At 36.6% G+C, this 18,361-nt stretch overlaps 1 protein-coding gene and 2 long non-coding RNA genes across 4 annotated transcripts; 1 reads left to right on the forward strand and 2 right to left on the reverse strand.

Moving 5' to 3' along the window:
- Positions 1 to 6,738: 6,738 nt before the first annotated feature.
- On the reverse strand, positions 6,739 to 16,492 carry LOC148783850 (uncharacterized). The gene is made up of 3 exons (XR_016055318.1): positions 16,067 to 16,492; positions 12,560 to 12,968; positions 6,739 to 7,514 (listed from the first exon to the last, which is right to left on the reverse strand). It is a non-coding gene; the product is annotated as an uncharacterized LOC148783850 (long non-coding RNA).
- On the forward strand, positions 7,154 to 10,516 carry LOC18442119 (heavy metal-associated isoprenylated plant protein 28). The gene is made up of 3 exons (XM_020672285.2): positions 7,154 to 7,264; positions 8,634 to 8,709; positions 9,921 to 10,516. Exons 1-3 carry the CDS (start codon positions 7,259 to 7,261, stop codon positions 10,253 to 10,255), a joined length of 417 nt encoding a protein of 138 aa, XP_020527944.2. The 5' UTR covers positions 7,154 to 7,258; the 3' UTR covers positions 10,256 to 10,516.
- Positions 16,493 to 17,828: 1,336 nt separating the features above from the next.
- On the reverse strand, positions 17,829 to 18,211 carry LOC148783851 (uncharacterized). Of its 2 annotated transcripts, none has more exons than XR_016055333.1 (2): positions 18,163 to 18,211; positions 17,829 to 17,953 (listed from the first exon to the last, which is right to left on the reverse strand). It is a non-coding gene; the product is annotated as an uncharacterized LOC148783851 (long non-coding RNA). The 2 variants fall into 2 exon arrangements; XR_016055328.1 differs by having other exon boundaries at positions 17,829 to 18,008.
- Positions 18,212 to 18,361: the final 150 nt, after the last annotated feature.

Here is an 18,361-nt window from a genome sequence, read left to right on the forward strand (position 1 = left end):
AAGGGATTGCCTACAAAAAAATCATTTACCTTTTGTACATGGAGGTCATAATCATTCATGTCCCTTAAATTTCAAAAAGGGTGGTTGTTAGAGTTATTGAATAGACACAAAGTTCTCAAAAAAATTCTCGTACTTCGTGACTCACCCTAGGCCATCCAATTTGACATCTAAAGAGTGTGAATGATTGTGATTTCCATATACAAAAGATAAATTATATCTTTGTAGACAATCTCGAAAAAAAAAGGTTATATTAGGCATCACCGAGTATGTCCCCAACCAAACAAAATTGACTTACCTTGTTTTTGGGAATATTACTCAAATTCCCCTAGTTTCGATGTTATCATAGCGCTCCATGTTAAAAAGTCTCTCACCTATTACTTCAAAATATTTTTTTTCTCAATGGCCCCCATAAGTTACTTTTTAGCGTTATTTATGATGAAAATGCCTTTAATAATGACTTCTATAAAAGTCAAAATAAACATTCATATTTATATTAAGACCCTGAAGCAGAGCGAAGCATTCTGCATAGTTTGATAAGGTTGTAAGATTAATCTGTCAATCCACCTTATCCCCCTTAAAAACCAGCAAGTCCCGGATAACTGCATTCGGCTTATCCACCCGTTGGAAAATAAGTGGGAAGACAACTTTCGGAGGGGACTCATCAAGCCACTTGTGGCGCCAAAATGAAATATTTCTACCACTCCCCAAACTCCAACGAATGTCCCTATGGATTACAAATTTATAATAAGAAATTGATTTCCAACAGGGTGAAATTCCTCCATTACTGCATCTGCCTCCAACCCACATCTGGAATCTATCCTCCCCTATTTCGCCGCAATTATTTTGTACCATAGCTGATCTTTGAGCTTAAGGCTTCTCCACCAGCCTGATTAACCAACTTGATTTTTTTTATTCCCAAACCACCTTCCTTCCTTGGTGTGTAAACCTTCTTCCATTTAAGGAGATGAAATTTTTTGGAATCACAAACAGAACCCTAAAGGAAGTTATGCATTAGCAACTCAATTTTACGAGCTATTGATGCTGGAGTCTAGTAAAAAGGCATCTGATAGATAGAGAGATTAGATAAACAAGCCTTAATCAAAAGAATCCTTCCCCCCTAGAGAAAGATATTTAAATTTCCATAAATCAAGCTTTGTTTGAATCCTTGGAATGACCCTATCCTACATAGCCAATGACAAACGACTATCAGAGATTGGCAGGCCAAGGTACATAATAGGGAAAAGTTCAACTTTAGACCCTAAAACATCTATCAAATCTTGCACTAGAGAATCATCACAATTAATATCGATCACCCCTATTTTCCCGAAGTTCACCTTCATGCCCAATGCCACTTCGCAACAATTTAAGAACAGGGCGATATTAGAAACATGGTCCTCCCTAGCCTCACAAAAGAGTAATGTATCATCAGCATATTGATGGTGAGAGATGTAAAGACCATTATTTGGCAATTGAAAATCAACAAAATGTCCTTTAGATACTACATTGAGGATAAACACACTAAAACAGTCTGTATAAATAGTGAGAGAAAAAGAGAAGGGGATCACCTTGACGAATACCCTTAGAAGCTCTAAAGAACCCCATAGGACTACCATTATACTAAATGGAAAAATGAGCCGAAGAGAGGCAACCAAAAATCCACTGCCTCCATCTATCCCCAAAACCTATATTTTTAATAATCTCCAACAGGACACTCCATTCAACTTTGTCGTATGCTTTCTTCATATCCAACTTAATCACCAAGCCAGGAAGCCCATTTAAAACACTAGAGTGAATACATTCCTGAGCAACCAAAACACTATCAATGATCAATCTATCCTTAATGAAGGCTGATTGAGGGCCAGAAATACTGAAAGGTAATACAAACTTGAGATGTTCTGCAAGCACCTTGGCTACGATCTTATATAGACTAGTCAGAAGACTAATAGGTATGATATCACCTAAGCTAACAATAACATATTTCTTAGGAATAAGAGTAATAAACGTGGCATTCACACCTCTGAACAACTTACCTCTTATAAGGAAACCTATAACCATCTCTAATAGCTCAGAACCTACAAGACTCCAAAAGGTATGGAAGAAAATTAAAGGAAAACCATCCGACCTAGGAGCCTTATCACTTGGTAAAGAAAACACCACTCTTTTGAGTTCTTCCATGGTAACTTCCCCTTCCAATTTAAATGAGAAGGAAGAACTTTGAAATCCACCCTATCAAACTTAGGGGACCCTGACCTCAAAGGAGAATGCATGTTGAAAGTGGTTAATAATAGCATTGGACATCCCATCTCTATCCTCGGGATTAACACCCTGGATCACCAGACCGGAAACAAATTTTTAGCGGGTACGAACATTAGCCATAGCATGAAAAAATTTTGTATTCAAATCCCCTTCCTTCAACCACTTAACACGGGAGCATTGTTTCCAATACACTTCCTCAACTCTCCTCAATGCCTCTAACTCCTTAGAACAACATGCTCTCTCTGCCACTAACCCTTCAGACAACACACCTGTGTTCTGAACCACTGAATCTATCAACTCAATTTTGTTAAGAGTTTCATCAATTTTACTTTTAATATGAACACGATTAGTTTTTTTCTAAGCCAATAATTTGTGTTTGATATTGAGCAACTTCTTGTGAAGCTGAAAGTCAAGGGAACCAACAGAGATAGAATTCTCTCAGGTACCCTTGACTAAATCAGTCACTTCTCTTTTATGCAGCCAACATATCTCCATCCTAAAAGGAATAGAACCCTTAGCGGCCTTCTTGGTACTCAAGAGGATCAAGGTGTTATCAGAAGAAAGCCTAGGCAAGGCTTTGACAATAGCTAAAGGGAATTTTTCGGACCACTCACCAGAAATCAAGAACTTATCAACTTTGGACATATAAAGACTTACAAAACTCCCATTAGTCTAAGTAAAGGCAACATATGAAATAGGTAAGTCAATCAATGCGTGGGCCTCAATAAAATGATTAAAGACACGCATCGCATGTGTCACCACCCCATCACTATTACTTTCATCTGGCCATGTAATAAAATTAAAATTCCCCCCAAGACACGTAGGAAAATCAATAGACTGAAAAATGTCTGACATTTCATTGATAAAAACATCCTTAGCAGCAACAACATGAGGACTATAAACATTTATCAAACCATTTAAAAGCTAAAAAGGACCCACAAAGCCCACACACAAAAAGTTTGTTTTAACCACTACAGAAAAGGATTACAAAATTATAGGATCCCAAAGAATCCACAGCCCCCCCAGAAGCACCCACAGCATCCACCCCCACAAAATCAACTACACCCGGTCCCCAAACTTCCCTGACACCAAACAAAACTGGGGCTAAGGAGTTTAGTTTTCTGGAGAATTAAAATAGACGGTCTAAACTTAGGCACAAAAAAAAAGGCATCTTTTTTCCTTTTGAGGTTGCCCAAACCTTGTACATTCCAAGAGAGAATATTCATTTAAAAGGGGGGGCAGAGGATAAACCTGGGCCATCCTTGAACGAACCAAAGTAGGCATCTTCCAGGAGCATTGCTTCTTCAAGACTATCACCCAGCAACCCTTCATCAACCGAAAAATCCGAGCTGACCTCAACGATCTGCTCATCAACAATGATGATGCCGCTCGCTGTTGCATTTAGGGCATCCGACCACGGGCCTTTAAGCATTCTGAAACCCTGGTGCCCTTAGTGAGACCCTTACCCTTGCTCTTAGCTTTACCCACATGAGAAAAGGGTGTATGAAACACCTCTTCCTCAGCTTGCATATTTTGATCACACATAACAACAATCGGCTCCTGCTTCTTTTTCGTAGACTCATTTTTCTTCTCCAACTTTTTCTTAGCAAGATTGTCGTGAAATACAACTCCAATCGGAATGTTGAAATCCATTCCACAGTCAGAAATCAAGGCGCTAATCTTCTCCTCATTAGCAGAAGCATCAAGTGCAGCCGCCACAACATGTTCAACAGATGCCTTCAAAGCAACGACCTCCTCAGGACCCATTGCCTGCTGCAACTCAACAGAGAACTGAAGCAATAAAGGATGATGCTTCTGGGGCAATGAATCGAGAGGAAGTAGGTCATCAGTAGGCACCAAAGCTAAATCCTGATGACCCTCCTCCAACAGCGGCACTTCAACCCCATCCCCAACCAAAGGATCCATTGCAACAACATCCTCAATCGGTAGCTGAAGAGCATCATCCTAGTCAATCATAATGATAGCCAGTAGATCCACCCCCTAAGGGTCGAAAGAGGGTCTCGGGGAGGAATGAATCCTATGAGCAAGGCGACGGTGCCTAAAAGGATACATCTTGGCCAAAATCACCAATAAAGTTTGAGAAACTATCGCGGAACACCGTTGATGACCTAGAAGAATCAAGGCATAGAAGAGCAAGAACCAACTACAGTGGCGGTTAGAGAAACCACTCACCGTCTTCCTAAATGAAAATGGATTCATCGACTGCAAATCTAAAACTGGGATGGACAGTCGCAATGAGTGGAAATCTGCAACCACCGACAGAAATTTTGGAGAAGCCACCATCATAATCTTTTCCTCCAAAACTTGGGCCACAGGCCTGCGATGCATGGATATGCCGCCTTCTTTTAGATTATAAGAACTTGGTGAACCCTCACGGCCAACCAAGTCAAAAGGTCATCCTTTATAACTTCTCCCTTTGACACAACTGAGAGATCCAGGAACCGCCCAACGGGAACCCACCATTTTTTAATTTTCAAATTTTGAAAGTTCAAATTGATGTTTCTAAAAATTCGAAAGGCGGACTTCCCCTTATCTAACCATCCATTCTAAATGGAGGGCTATGATTGCCCCAATCACAATGTCATGTCTCTATACTATTTTATTTTTAATTTTTTTTCTATAAACTATTGGGACAGGAAATTTTAGTTGTCCAATCCTCTATTAAACTTGCACTAGCAAAAAATATAAAAAAACTATTTTCAATAAAATAAAATGACCAAAATGCCCCTGAAAGTTTCAAGGGGTATTTTGGTCATTATATTTTATCGAAAATTTATTTGTAATATTTTTTACAGGTGCGCCCAATGAGAAGATGACACGTACCAAATTTCATATTCATACAATTTGTATAAAAAAAGTTAAAAATAAAATACTTTGAAACGTCGGATCTAAGATCACACGATAAGTGGTTGTCTTGATCAAAATTGGACTGTTGGATGGTAGGGGGAGGATAGTTCTTCTATGTTGTAAAGGAAGTATAGAAACCTTTCCCAAATATAAATAGGTGTATCGGTTTCTCTCTCTAAAATGCTCTCTTTCTCAAAGCATGAATAAATTTGTTGGCTTCGCTCTCTAAAATATAAATAGATACGTTGGTTTCTCTCTTTCTTTCCTATTTTTTCACTTTAGTGCATTCCAAATCCATTAAGCCTCTAGAGAGAGAAACTAACTCATTTACATTTTTATAGAGTGAGATGATATAAATGGAAATATAGGTTTAGAGGGGGAAAAAATGAGAAAAAGAGAGAGAAAGAGAGAAATATTATTGGGTTTGTTTTGTTGTAATAAATAAAGCTAAAAGTACCTTTGGAGTTAATGGGATTTTTTTTTTTTTTGGGATAATAGGTGTAAAAGACTTTTCAACAAGGGCATGAGAAGAACATCTAATCAATATTGCAAAATCGGGCTGTTCAAATCAAAACCACACGCCTAGATCGGAATCGGTCTGGTCGGTTCTGGTTTTGGCCTGGATACTATTCGGTTTCGATTTTGGTGATCCAACCGAATATTTAAAAAACTCAAATATATATATAAAATCTAAAAAATAAGGGATTTATTTCTAATGCGTTTTTAAATTTTTCCACCATTTTGAAAAATATTAAAAAGTGTATTGGCCATTAATAATTATATTTACATTTTTCTATTTTAAAAAAAAAATCAAAAGTACCTTTGGGAACGAATCGATTTATTAAAATCCATTTTTCACTAATTTTTAACTTCATTTGGATGTGCTTTGTTTCATCATGCTTTAAATATACTTTTCATATTTTTTTGGATTCTTTTATATTTTTTTAACATTTTTTGACCATTCAAAATTTACCTAGTTAGATCGATTGAACTGACCGGTTTACTGGTCACTCGGTACTGGCCCTTGGTTGGCTCGATTTTTCAAACACCTTATCTAACCTAGAGAATTTTAGTATTTTTATTTTAAGTGCGACAATGGTTGACCCTTTAGAGAAGTGTCGAAAATATAATAAGAAAAAAAACGACCCTTTATTGAGTTTGCTGTGCACAGGTGCAAACGTAACGTTTGGTATCGATGGCTTACCGGAGAGTGGTCCCGTTGTTTACAAAATGACACAAACCTCCTAACTACGATCGAAGATTTTTCATATTACGCTCATTGTTCTCTGCAATGCAAAACACGGGCAATGCACCAAATTTGCCCCAAATTCTCAACATTTTCAATTTTCTTGTATTGTCCATCCAAACTTTGATATTTTCTAGCTTAGTGGCAAGTATAGAACCCCTTTCAATGCCAAAATAGGGTTGAAATTATTACCAACTTCATCTTGATTCGATTGAAATTTCTACTAAAATTTAGGAAAAAATTGGCTACTTTAACAAAGAATTTTGCTTTGCGAAACACATTTTTCTTTTCTAGAGAAACTAGATTGGGATTCTAAATGGATTTTTTCATCGAAGTATTCGGATTTTCGGCCTAAATTGAAAAAGATTGGAGAGTAAAGGTTTGCTGATGACATTTCACAAAAAGATAGTGGCAGTATGCAATAATTCAAAGGTCATATCATAAACAAGATCCACTTCACTCGCTTCTCATGTGGTTTGCTTAATTAACAACCCAAATAAATGTATTGAACTCCACATTAAATAATTGTTTTTTTTTGGCCCCCTCATTTATTTCTCCATACTTCAAGCCCATATTTTTTCAGTAACACGCGTCTACCTGGCATTGGAATAGAACAAATTTCTCAAAATAAATAAATAAATAAATGCTTCCCATGCATGTACAGTAGAAGTCGGTGCAAAAAAAAGAAAAAAAACAAGCAAAATTATCAACTTACCCTTGCCCAAATAGTCAGGTATAAATAGGTGGGTTCACAAATAGAGTTGCTCACAAGTTTCTCATAGAGAGCTTTGAATTCTTGATCAGTTGAGTTAGAGAAGAAAACCTTGAGATTTGATTCTTCATTGAGATCCACAGGCAAGAAAAGGAAGCTCTGATATATCCTCCATCATGACGGTAAGCCCTAACTTAATGTCCACCGATACTTTCTTCAAATCATTTCCATTAATGGATTCGAAGAATGTTGCATTATAGGATTCAAACAGTAAAATGTAGATTACATCGACTGTCTCCTGTCGAGTGTTGATGGATGTTCATCCAACAGAGTGGACACGAAGTTGAGGAGCGGTTCACATCAACCATCGGTTGTCGTTATCAACAATCAATGGTAGTTGTAACATGCAATCCGGTGTAGTGTTTGCAAACTCTGCAGTCAAACTCAGAACCAGCGTGTCAAACAAGAATCGGGTACTAGTCGATCCGGTTTTGGCGGTCCGCCGAGTATTTTAAAAAAATAAAAAATTTATATAAAATCCCAAAAAATAAGGGATTTGTTTGTAATGTGTGTTTTAACTTTTTTTATCATTTTGGAAAAGATTGGAAGCTTATTTTTACATCTTTTTTCCTTTTTTTTGAAAAATTTCAAAAATACCCTTGGGTACAAATATTTTTTTAAAAAAAAAAATTTCATTTCTTTCACTAATTTTCAACTTCATTTGGATGTGTTTTGTTTAATTATCTTTTATATATAATTGTCATATTTTTAGAAAAACATTTGTATTTTTTAAAAAAACAAATTAGCACTTTTTGGATAGGTTAGGACCTGCCGGCTTAGGCTAATTGGACCGGCAGATTTTCCGGTTACTCGGAACCAGCTATTGGCCGGTTTCTGAGATCGGTTTAATTTTTCGAACACTAGTCTAGTGTTTATAAACTTCAATGCATCTTATTTTTACTCCGAGCCGTCGTGTCCTTCTTGTGGTGACCTTGTGAAGAAGGAAAATTTTCAGTTTCTAAAATGATAGATATTTTTGGAAAATGAGTTCAAGTTGCAATATCCATGGAGATTTACACTTTCTTGAACATCCAGAGAGTATCTTCTTCTCTGTCTTGTTTTCTTTTGAAACAGAGGTGAATTATGGGTGATATTAGGGTGCGTTACTGGCTGAACATGTTCACCCTCCTAAAATCCGTCTTGAAGATGGACTAAGGGTTCAAAAAGCTACATATCTATCCTCTCAGACTTCCACGATCATTATGGTGTGTTATGCGACCAAGTCCGAGTGGATTCGGCCGAGTCCCATAACACTGGCTATTACTATCCAAGATCATTGACAGCAAGTGTAAATGACATCGTTTGAAAACAAAGAGCAATTTTAGTGGAAAGTAATCAATTTTCAGTTTGAGAAAAGTAATGGATAATGACAGACAGTGTTCCGGGGCTCGGCCGAGTCTACTAATCAACGATTTGCAATTTGAGGAAGTCGGCAATGGTAGCATATTGTAATAAGAGTCCCTAATCTTTTTTTTTTGACAAAAACTTTAGATTGTAGACATGAGAGTGCACATGGACTGTCCGGGATGTGAGAGCAAGATCAGAAGGGCTCTTCAAAAGCTCAAAGGTATTGCTTTTATTGTTATTGTTGATATTTTGATAATGTGTATATTGTCCTCATATTTCTCTCTTGTGGCAACCTCAACTCACATTTTGCTTTGTAATATATTTGTGTATATTCCGAAATTTTGCACATATCAAGACCATACATCTACAATTTTTTTTACTTTTTGCTTCGTTTTTTTTCTTTAAAGGCATCACTAATAAATTCATTGCAAAAAATGAGAATGGGGAGCAGTTGTATACTGTAAGGCCATTTATCACAGTTAGTCTTACCCATTGAATGTGAAACTCGACGGCTTGGGATATGAGGCAAAGTTCAAAGCATTTTATTTTGGACTTTGTGTCCATTCAATGGTATATACCCTCAACCCTAATTTCACATTTGACGGGCAACCGTCATCAATAACCTAATATTTTTCTAATGAGTTCTATTTTTAAGCGCATGTTCATGCTTTTGCCGCCGTCTTTTTTTTTTTTTTAATGTTCTACATACACTAGTTAACCAACCCTTTAAATGTTAGTAAATAAGGATTGTATACTATAGGATCATTTAATTTTTGTATAAAGAGTTCATAATCATTTTTAACCACCGAATGTGAAATCTAATGCATAAAAGTATTTCGCAACATTTGAGAAATTTTGTTTTGGACTTTATGCCTAAATAATTACACATCCTCAACCACACAATTTCAAATCTAAAAGTCAATGATGATTGCAACCTCCTTGTATCAAAAGTAAATATATTTTCCAGTAAATAACATGAATTCTTACGGATCCGTCCTCACGCCAACCACTATATATTCGCTGCCAAAAAAAGAAAATTGTGTATATGATCCCTAGGGCACAGATTGGCTATTTGCTCCATAGGGTGAAGGAGCTACTTAAGAGGATATTTTAGACCTGAAATTTGGGGATCCACCTAATAATATGCTTATAAAATAAACTTGGTTTTTTGAATTCTTCAGTTCTTAAGTCTGACCTTTTAACTTAGGTTATAATCAGGCACATACAAAGTGCATTTGAAATGTTGGTCCCTAGATTTAAGAAGTTATATCCTCATATTTAGAGTCTAAAAATACTCATATATAAAATTACACCCCAGGAAGTGAAGGGAGACGAAAGGCTACTGATGAAATCTTTTCACAAGAAAAAAGAAATTCACCGGATTTTTTTTTATTGACTTTTATCTTTTATGCTCCTCTATGTGTATAATAGGTGTGGACACCATTGACATAGACATGAGAATGCAAAAGGTGACTGTTACCGGTTGGGCCGAGCAAAGAAAGGTCCTAAATGTGGTTAGGAAGACTGGAAGGAGGGCAGAGCTGTGGCCGTTCCCGTACAATGCGGAATACCATTCATACACCCATCACTACCATCATCAACATCACCTCACCACTCCAGCTACCTCCTCTTACAACTACTATAAGCATGGGTATGATGGTCATGTTCATGGATACTACCATCGCCAGGCTCACTCTACCATCTTGGATGATAGGGCTAATTCTCTCTTCAATGATGACAACCCACATGCATGTTCCGTGATGTAAATGGCTAGTGCTATGGGATAGAGGTTAGGTGGTTTGGGTGGCAGTACGCCACAATATGACGTCTTATAGGTGGGAGATGCTTCTCCGCTGAACTACCTAAAAAAATATAGTTAATGCCAATTTCTGTAACTAGTGTTTGTAACATAAAACATATGTTTTGTGGGACTCTAAGTTTCGTTTTTACTTTTTCTAATCACTCTTTCATTCATTAAAGTATTATGTACTATGTGTCGCTATGTTTAATCAACACATGATTCTGCATACTCCATATCAATGATATTAGACTCAATCGAGGTCACTTGGACTCAGCCGAGTAACTTGGCATCGACCTATGGGCGAAGCACGTTGTGAGCAAGTAGGTAGTACAACATTTTTTTTAGTTCAAGTATGATAAAACCTCAAATGTGCTAAAAGCCCTTTCAGGTTAGTACTAAGGGATACCTTTTTAACTCCGTCATCCGTAGGGTTCCAATCCCACCACTTCCAAAAAAACTCTTAACATGATGGAACACATGACCTCTCGTAAAAAGGTCCATTTAGGGACAGGAATCCAACCAACACACCAATTCATTATTAAGTGCCAATAGTAGCGCTCATAAAATATAAGGATTATTTTATCTTTATTTTTTTAAAAAAAATAAAAAATAAAAAAAATCTGTGTACCCTCTATATTTAAGTTTCATATCTCCATAGATTCGAGATTTCAAAATATATCTTAAAGCATAGAAATCTTTAGGTTTTATATCTTTTAACTATTAGATTAATTTTACCCATTTTAATCATGTTTTTTAATTCAAATAAATTGTACAAAAACAACTATTTTTAAACTCATTATTTCTCTCTCCTAACATGTCAATTCGCAAACTTCTCTTTCTTTTTCTGTCTCCCCCGTACTTTCCCCAAGCCCTTCTCTCTCTCTCTCCATATTACCCCCACCCTCACCCTCTCTTTCCCTCCATATTACTCCCCACTGTCTTTCACTCTCTCCCCAAACCACTCTCTCTCCCCCAACCCCTCTCTTTCCGTGTTTCCCAACCTTCTCTCTCCCCAGAAACATAGGTACGATGATGGTAATTGGCTTGTCAAGGAGCTGAGTAGCAAAGGGAGATGTTTGGGAGTTTGGAAACCCATAACCAACTGCAACTTTATCTTCAATAATACTAACAATGTTTATCTTCAGTAACACTAACAATGTAAGACTGCAAGTGGGTGATGGTTCAAAGATAGGATTTTTGGATGAACCACAGGACCGAGGGTTGAATACTTTGCGGACCATACCCAGAGATGTCATCATGGCACTAAATCCAAGTGCCAAAGTTGCTGAGGTTGTGGAAGGATGGGGACATGATGTTTCGGAGAAACATTAAAAAGGATAAAGAGACAGAGGCTCTCACAGCTTTGCCCCAGAGGTTGAAGCAGCTTTCGTTCAACTTAAGTTCACTGATGTATTAATCCTGAGGGAAGGTTGAGAAACACAGAGGGAGAGAGGGGTTGGACAAAGAGAGAGAGGTTTGGGAAAACAGGGGGTGGAGTGAGAGAGAGGTCGGGGAGGGGTAATATAGAAAGAGAGAAGGGGCTTAGGAAGAGTCGTAGGGGAGAGAGAGAGAAATTTGATAATTAACAAGTAAATATATAGAAGATAGGTTTAGAAGGTTTTGCTTTTTTTAAATTTGTTTGGATTAAAAAATAAGATTAAAGTAAGTAAAATTAGTCTAGTGGGTTAGAAGATATAAAACCTACGATTTCTATTCTTTAAGATATGTTTTGAAACATTAGGTCTATAGAGATGTGAAACTTAAAAATAATGAATACGTTAATATTTTCCTTAAAAAAAATGAGTTGGACTCGGGCAAGTTACTCGGACTCATATAAGTAAATCGCCACGGCCAAAGTCCGAGTATATTAGCCGAGTCGATTTTTTGAACATTGCTCCATACCAGTTTTGAGCAGGGAAGTTTTATGGCGTTTGTTTTAGTTCAAATATAATAAAACCTTAATTTTAAGACAAATGTGCTAAAATATTTTGGTTAGATTAAGGGATCACTCTTTAACCCCGTCAGGCATGAGGGTTTCAATACCACCATTGTACACCGCTTTTAAAAAGTCTCTATTTTTGGAGTTCCAAAAAAGAAGTAACCTCCTCCATTGGGAACCTTATAAAGGGGTCGAATTAATATAACCGTCACGCCAATTCATTAATAAGTGATAGGAATGGCGCTCATAATATATAAACATTGTTTTATCTATATTTTTTTTTACAAAAAAAAAAAAGAAGTTAAACTAAGTTGAGTTATTCGGACTCACCTGAATAAATTGCCTTAGTTAGAGTCTGAGTATCTTGGCCGAATCGATTTTTTGAACACTGTTTTTTGCCAATCTTGAAGGCGCTTCATTTGATTCTGGCTTAGAATAGATCCTCGAGAGAATTCATCAACCGAGATGTTCATCATTTGATTCATGTCCTTTTTAAGCTTTATTCTCTAACACCAAACTCCTCCGAGGGCCTTTGGAATCCTTCACTTGGGTCTGGGTTTGGTGTAAACCTCTGAAGACTACTGGTTGGAGTTTTTAGCATGCTAAACGTCTGAAATTCAAAGTTCATAGTGCTTGTTCATGTGCCTTTGCTCCCCTTAAATGCGTCAGATTTTATCGTCTCAAAATGCTTTTAGGGGCACATTCACCGCCTCCAATCTCAAATGCATGAATTACGCACCTATTAATCAACCTCAATTCCCAGAGATAACATATAAAAAAAAAAAAGAGAGAAATATATTTACTGATATGGAGTAGTCTTCAAAAGATCAACTCAACCAAAATATTCGAACCCTTGCCGAAACTATTTACTTGGAGGAATCCGAGTAACTTGCCTGAGTCTAACTCATTTTGCTTTTAAAAGAAAAATAGAGATAAAATAATGTTTATATATTATGGGAACCACTTATGTTCCTTAATAATGAATTGGTGTGCGGGTTAGATCGAATTGAACCTCATTTTAAGAGATCTTGTGTTCCATTCCCAGTCGGAAGTTAAGGTTTTTCTGAACTCCAAAAATAAAGACACTTTTTAACAGCGGTGGAAAATGGTGGGACGATGGGTCAAAAAGTTATCCTTTAGTACTAACCAGAATGGGCTTAGGACGATGGGTCAAAAAGTTATCCTTTAGTACTAACCAGAATGGGCTTTTGGCACAGTTGCCTTAAAATTGAGGTTTTATTATACTTCAACTAAAAAAACGTGGTACAATCTACTCACTCAAACTCGTTTCGCCCATAGGGTGAGACTGAGTTACTTTGTCGAGTCTGAGTGACCTCGGTCGAGTCTCATGATATTGATATAGAGCAATGTTTAAAAATCGACTCGGCCAATATACTCGGACTCTGGCCGAGGCGATTTATTCAGGTGAGTCTGAGTAACTCGTCCGAGTCTAACTCTCTTTTTTTGGGGAAAAATATCTTCATACTCTTTATTTTTAAATTTCATATCTCCATAAACCCAAGGTTTCAAAACATATCTTAGGGCATAGAAATTCAAGGATTTATATATTCTAATTTCCTAGACTGACTTTACTCACTTTAATCTTATTTTTTAATCCAGACTAATTTTAGAAAGATAGCCCTTTCTAAACTCATCTTTTATATATTTACGTGTCAATCCTCAAATTTCTATCTTTCTTTATCTCCCCCCATGACTCTCCCTAAGCTCTCTCTCCCTGCGTGTGTCACTCTCACTTTCTCCCTTGTGTTTTTTGAAACCCCTCTCAATTTCCCCAACACCTCTCTCTCCACTCTCCCTCTGCGTTTCCCAACCTTCTCTCTGGATTAATACATAAGTAAACATAGGTTGATCAAAAGCTGCTTCAACCTTTGGAGTATTGCTGTGAGAGCCTCTGTCACTTTGTCCTTCAATGATTCTCTGAAGCATAGTGTCTAAATAGCATCATGTTGCTTAGGTTAAAAAAGAGGATTAAAGTAGGTAAAGTTAGTCTATGGGTTAGAAAATATAAAACCTAAGATTTCTATGTCTGAAGATATGTTTTGAAACTTTGGATCTATGAAGATATAAAACCTAAAAATAAAAGATGCGAAGATATTTTTTCTTTATTTTTTAATTACAAAAATGGAGATAAAACAATGTTTATATATTATTAGTGCCATGTTCTAAGTGGAAAGGGCTTTTGGTGAGATTGGAACCGTAGCAGTTTTTATTATACTTGAAATAAAAAAAAGGTTGTAGAACCTGCTCGAAACTCGTCTTACCCATAGGACGTGGTCGAGTTACTCGGCTGAGTCCGAGTGACCTCGGCTTAGTCTAACAACATTGGGCAAAGATATGCATTATTCAGATTTTACTCTAAGCCAATCTCAAATAATTGGAAAAAAGGCTCTAATGGTGATAATAAAGATTTTGCCAATGGTGGATCGTAAAAGTTAGGATGTTCTTGCGGTGAAATCCCAAAATCACTATTTTAAGATTTTTACTAAAACCAAAGTCATACAACGAGCCAAAAGGTTGACTGGAATTGAAGTGAGCACTTGGGTTAGGGCATTCAACTTGAAGCAGGCAATTCAGTAAACGTCTTGATGAATCCAGGGCCAAACAAAATCAAAGGGCAAACACTCAAAATTGGCAGCGGTTTCATTCCAATCAAAGTATTTTACAATTTTCTTTGGATCCTAACTCAAATCGAAGTGCCCTAATCAAAGATTAACGGATAACCCAATGTTCCATGACTCGCCCAAGTTGAATCTGACTCGAGCGAGTTAATGGTGCATCTGAGTAAGGTTTATAGCCTCCATTATGTGGAATAATAATATGATGTTTAATTTAATAACATATTAACTCCTTCGCGGTTAGTTTTAACAGTGTGAGCCTTAAATTTAGGGATTGAACCCTTAAATATGGTTGTCAAAAAGAAATCCCTCAAACACCACCATACTCAGCATAGGACATATGATTATATTTCATTTATTTTTTTAAGGGGCTAAAAAACTGCTTTTTATTTTTTGAGCGGACTGGACTCGGGTGAGTCGAGTTACCCCATAGGACATATAAATGTATTTTATTTATTTTTCAAGGAGCTCAAAAGATTTCTTTTTAGATTTTTTGAACAGGCTAGATTGGGGGCGAGTCGAGTCACGGCAACTTGGTTAACCCCATCACCGATTTGCGACTATAAAGAAGGGGATGAGAGCTTTCGATGTCAGAGTTTATGGTTCTACCAAAACTTGATAGCCTTAGAATCAGCGTTTTGAGATTGGGTGAGGCGAGTTTTTTAGATTGTGTATGATGTTTTTCAGTTTAATTATATTAATACCTCAAACCTAAACCAAATGTATTAGAATGTCTTTTTAGTTAGTACTAACACATAAAGTTAAACCCTCTTACGGTTCGAATCTCATAGTATACAACTTTTTACTCTATTTTTAAAAATGACATTTTTTTAGAGTTTAAAGAAAATGTAGCCCCCCACTACGCCATTTTTAAAAACGTCATATTTTTTGGAATAAAAATATCTAGCCCCCACTAGAGTAGAACACAGTATATTTATGGTGGGGCACTAACCAACATGCCAATCTGTTGCTTGATGAGAAAAAGTGGCTCTCATGACTGTTTTTTATCTCCATTTTTTTAAAAAAAATAATGAGCTGGACTCGAGCGAGTTATTCGGACTCGCTCGAGTAAATTGCCTTGGCCAAAGCTTGAATACCTTGGCTGAGTTGATTTTCTAAACACTGTTTAAACTATTCAATGGAAAGTAAAACAATATAAAGCAAAAAAAAAACTTTAAACAAGTGAAGTATTTTAAAATACCTTCAAGATGGGCTCTGAAATGAAAGAATATGGGCCTGGAAGCAGAAAGATTGGATGCAAGACAAATTGATGAACTTTGTGCTGCTCAAACTGGCTGGGTTTGTGGTGGTAGCTCCCACACTCTAGTCACCTTGTTGGTTTTTATTCCCACTAATGTTTTATTGGTTTCTATTCCTACTAATGTTTTAAAAACCAACTAACTCCTAAATTATTTTAAAAAGTAGGTGGGGCATGTCTTCCACATTAAATTACCCAACAAAACTTTGTGATACCCAAAAGAAAACTGAAAGTATTATTGGCCAAAGAAAAAAAAAGGAAAATTATTTCATGCGGGCTAGACCGCATTTCTACAACATACGGTCCAAAGGTATAAAGCATCCATCTTAAAGATCGATGCAAATTGGTGGGCCTATCTAAAAACAAGTGTAATTAACGGTCCAAACGCTTTCTTAATATAATTAATATTTATAGTTTTCACTTTTTTTTTTTCTTTCATATTCCTGATCTCCATGTTAAATATATATTCTCTAAAATTTAGGATCAAATTATATTTAAAAAATTTATTTATTGCCAAGCCTGTATTTCTACCATATGCCGGCTGGCCGCAAATAAACCGTGTCCAAAAAAAAAAAATGATGATATTGGACCTTTAAAAGCCTAGGGTTTCAAGGAAAAATTGAGCCCAAGAGTTCGATTTGGGTCTTATATATGCTTTTCTGGGCTACAAAAAGACTGAGATTGCCCTCCATGAAACTGAAAAGTCCATGGCTTAATATTCACAAGCTGTTGGCAAAACCAAAAAGACAGGGGCAGCCCGTGGTCACTTCAGCCCGCCAAGCGGGTTTTTCAAAACCCTAATCTTAATCAAAGTGGCATTTTGCCTCAAATCAAAGTAAAATCGGTAGAGTTGGCCTATCATTCATAAGGATCCAAAGAAATTTATTGAAAGAATCAGGAAAGTCTTAGATTCAAAGGTGAACGAGAGGCGCGAGACCATGGTGACAATTAATCTGATCATTTTATGCATTTTTGCTTAAGTGCAACTGTGCAAGAAGATTAAGGAAATCAAGAAGATGATGCACTCGAGTTGCGAGTTTTTTGATCAAATACAAAAGGGTCGCTTTTAAGCATCACTTGTTAGGGATAAAGTGCAGTTAATCCCAGGTTTATGCAATCATCAAGGTTCATGCACTCAAAATTAATCTAATGATGTTCTTGTTAGGGAAAAACCGCGGTTAATCCCAAGTTTCTGCAATCATCAAGGTTCATGCATTCAAAATTAATCTAATGATGTCCTTTTAGAACATGGAAGGGCTCAAAACGCATCTCAAAGCCTCCTAATCAACGGAATTTCGAAATTAGAATTTGCTAGCATTTATTTCTCCAGTGAAAACCACAAACAAAGTTTGATTCATGTGATCAATGCTATCCTTGAGGTGTAGAAAGGGCAGGCAAGCAAATTGCATGGTCGCCTAATCAAGCACGGCTTAATCAACAAAATTTGGCTCTAGTTTCCTATCACAAGGTGCACCCAAAATTAATATATTTCTTCTAGATATGGTTTCAGAGTTTAATCTCATGAATCCGAAAATGAAATAGGGAAACATTCATAACTTACCAAATATATGTATGTGCGTGTAGATCTTTTCATTCAGACATACGAAAAGGGGGAAAATGAAAAAAAAAAAAAAAAAAGGAAGCAGAAATGAAACAAGGGAAGAGAGAGACGAAGAGCAGGGGGGAGCTCAAAAATAAGGAGATGAAATGGAAACCTAAATATTTGATAATAAAAAGAGAGAGCATGCCTAGATACAACGCGAGCTCATGCGGCCACATATGCAGCATTTCAAAACCCATATCAATTGGACGAATCAGTTACCCATAGATCTGTGTCGAATCATTGGATCAGTGATTTGGATCAATTGGATTGGTCCAAATTTATCTAGAAAATATTTAAAAATTAATAAAATAAAATAATCAAAATATGGATCATCTATAAGGTTTGGATTTAAAACGGACTGAATAGAATATTAAATAAGCTTTAAAAATAAAAAAGTGAGAAAAATATACAATGGAGAACCAGGTTGAACCCATACCATTCTAGAACCGATTCGATCCCGACCAATTCCCATCCATATCAATGACCTAGATCGAAAATCACCAGATATTAAAACACTGCTTCATGCTTATATATGTGCATGCATCCATGAAGATTTCTGTGGATGTAATTTTGTGAAAAGTGACCAGTTTACGTATAACATATGTGGGCACATCTTTGTGCCCAAAGATGCACAT

The sequence above is a fragment of the Amborella trichopoda genome, chromosome 1 (assembly GCF_054954075.1).
Source record: "Amborella trichopoda isolate Santa Cruz 75 chromosome 1, AtrichopodaSantaCruz75HAP2 v2.0, whole genome shotgun sequence".
Lineage (NCBI taxonomy): Eukaryota > Viridiplantae > Streptophyta > Magnoliopsida > Amborellales > Amborellaceae > Amborella > Amborella trichopoda.

Coding starts and splice junctions, on each gene's coding strand:
- LOC18442119 (XM_020672285.2), top strand. Junction 8,710..9,920: donor GGCTCTTCAAAAGCTCAAAG/GTATTGCTTTTA, acceptor TGTGTATAATAG/GTGTGGACACCATTGACATA.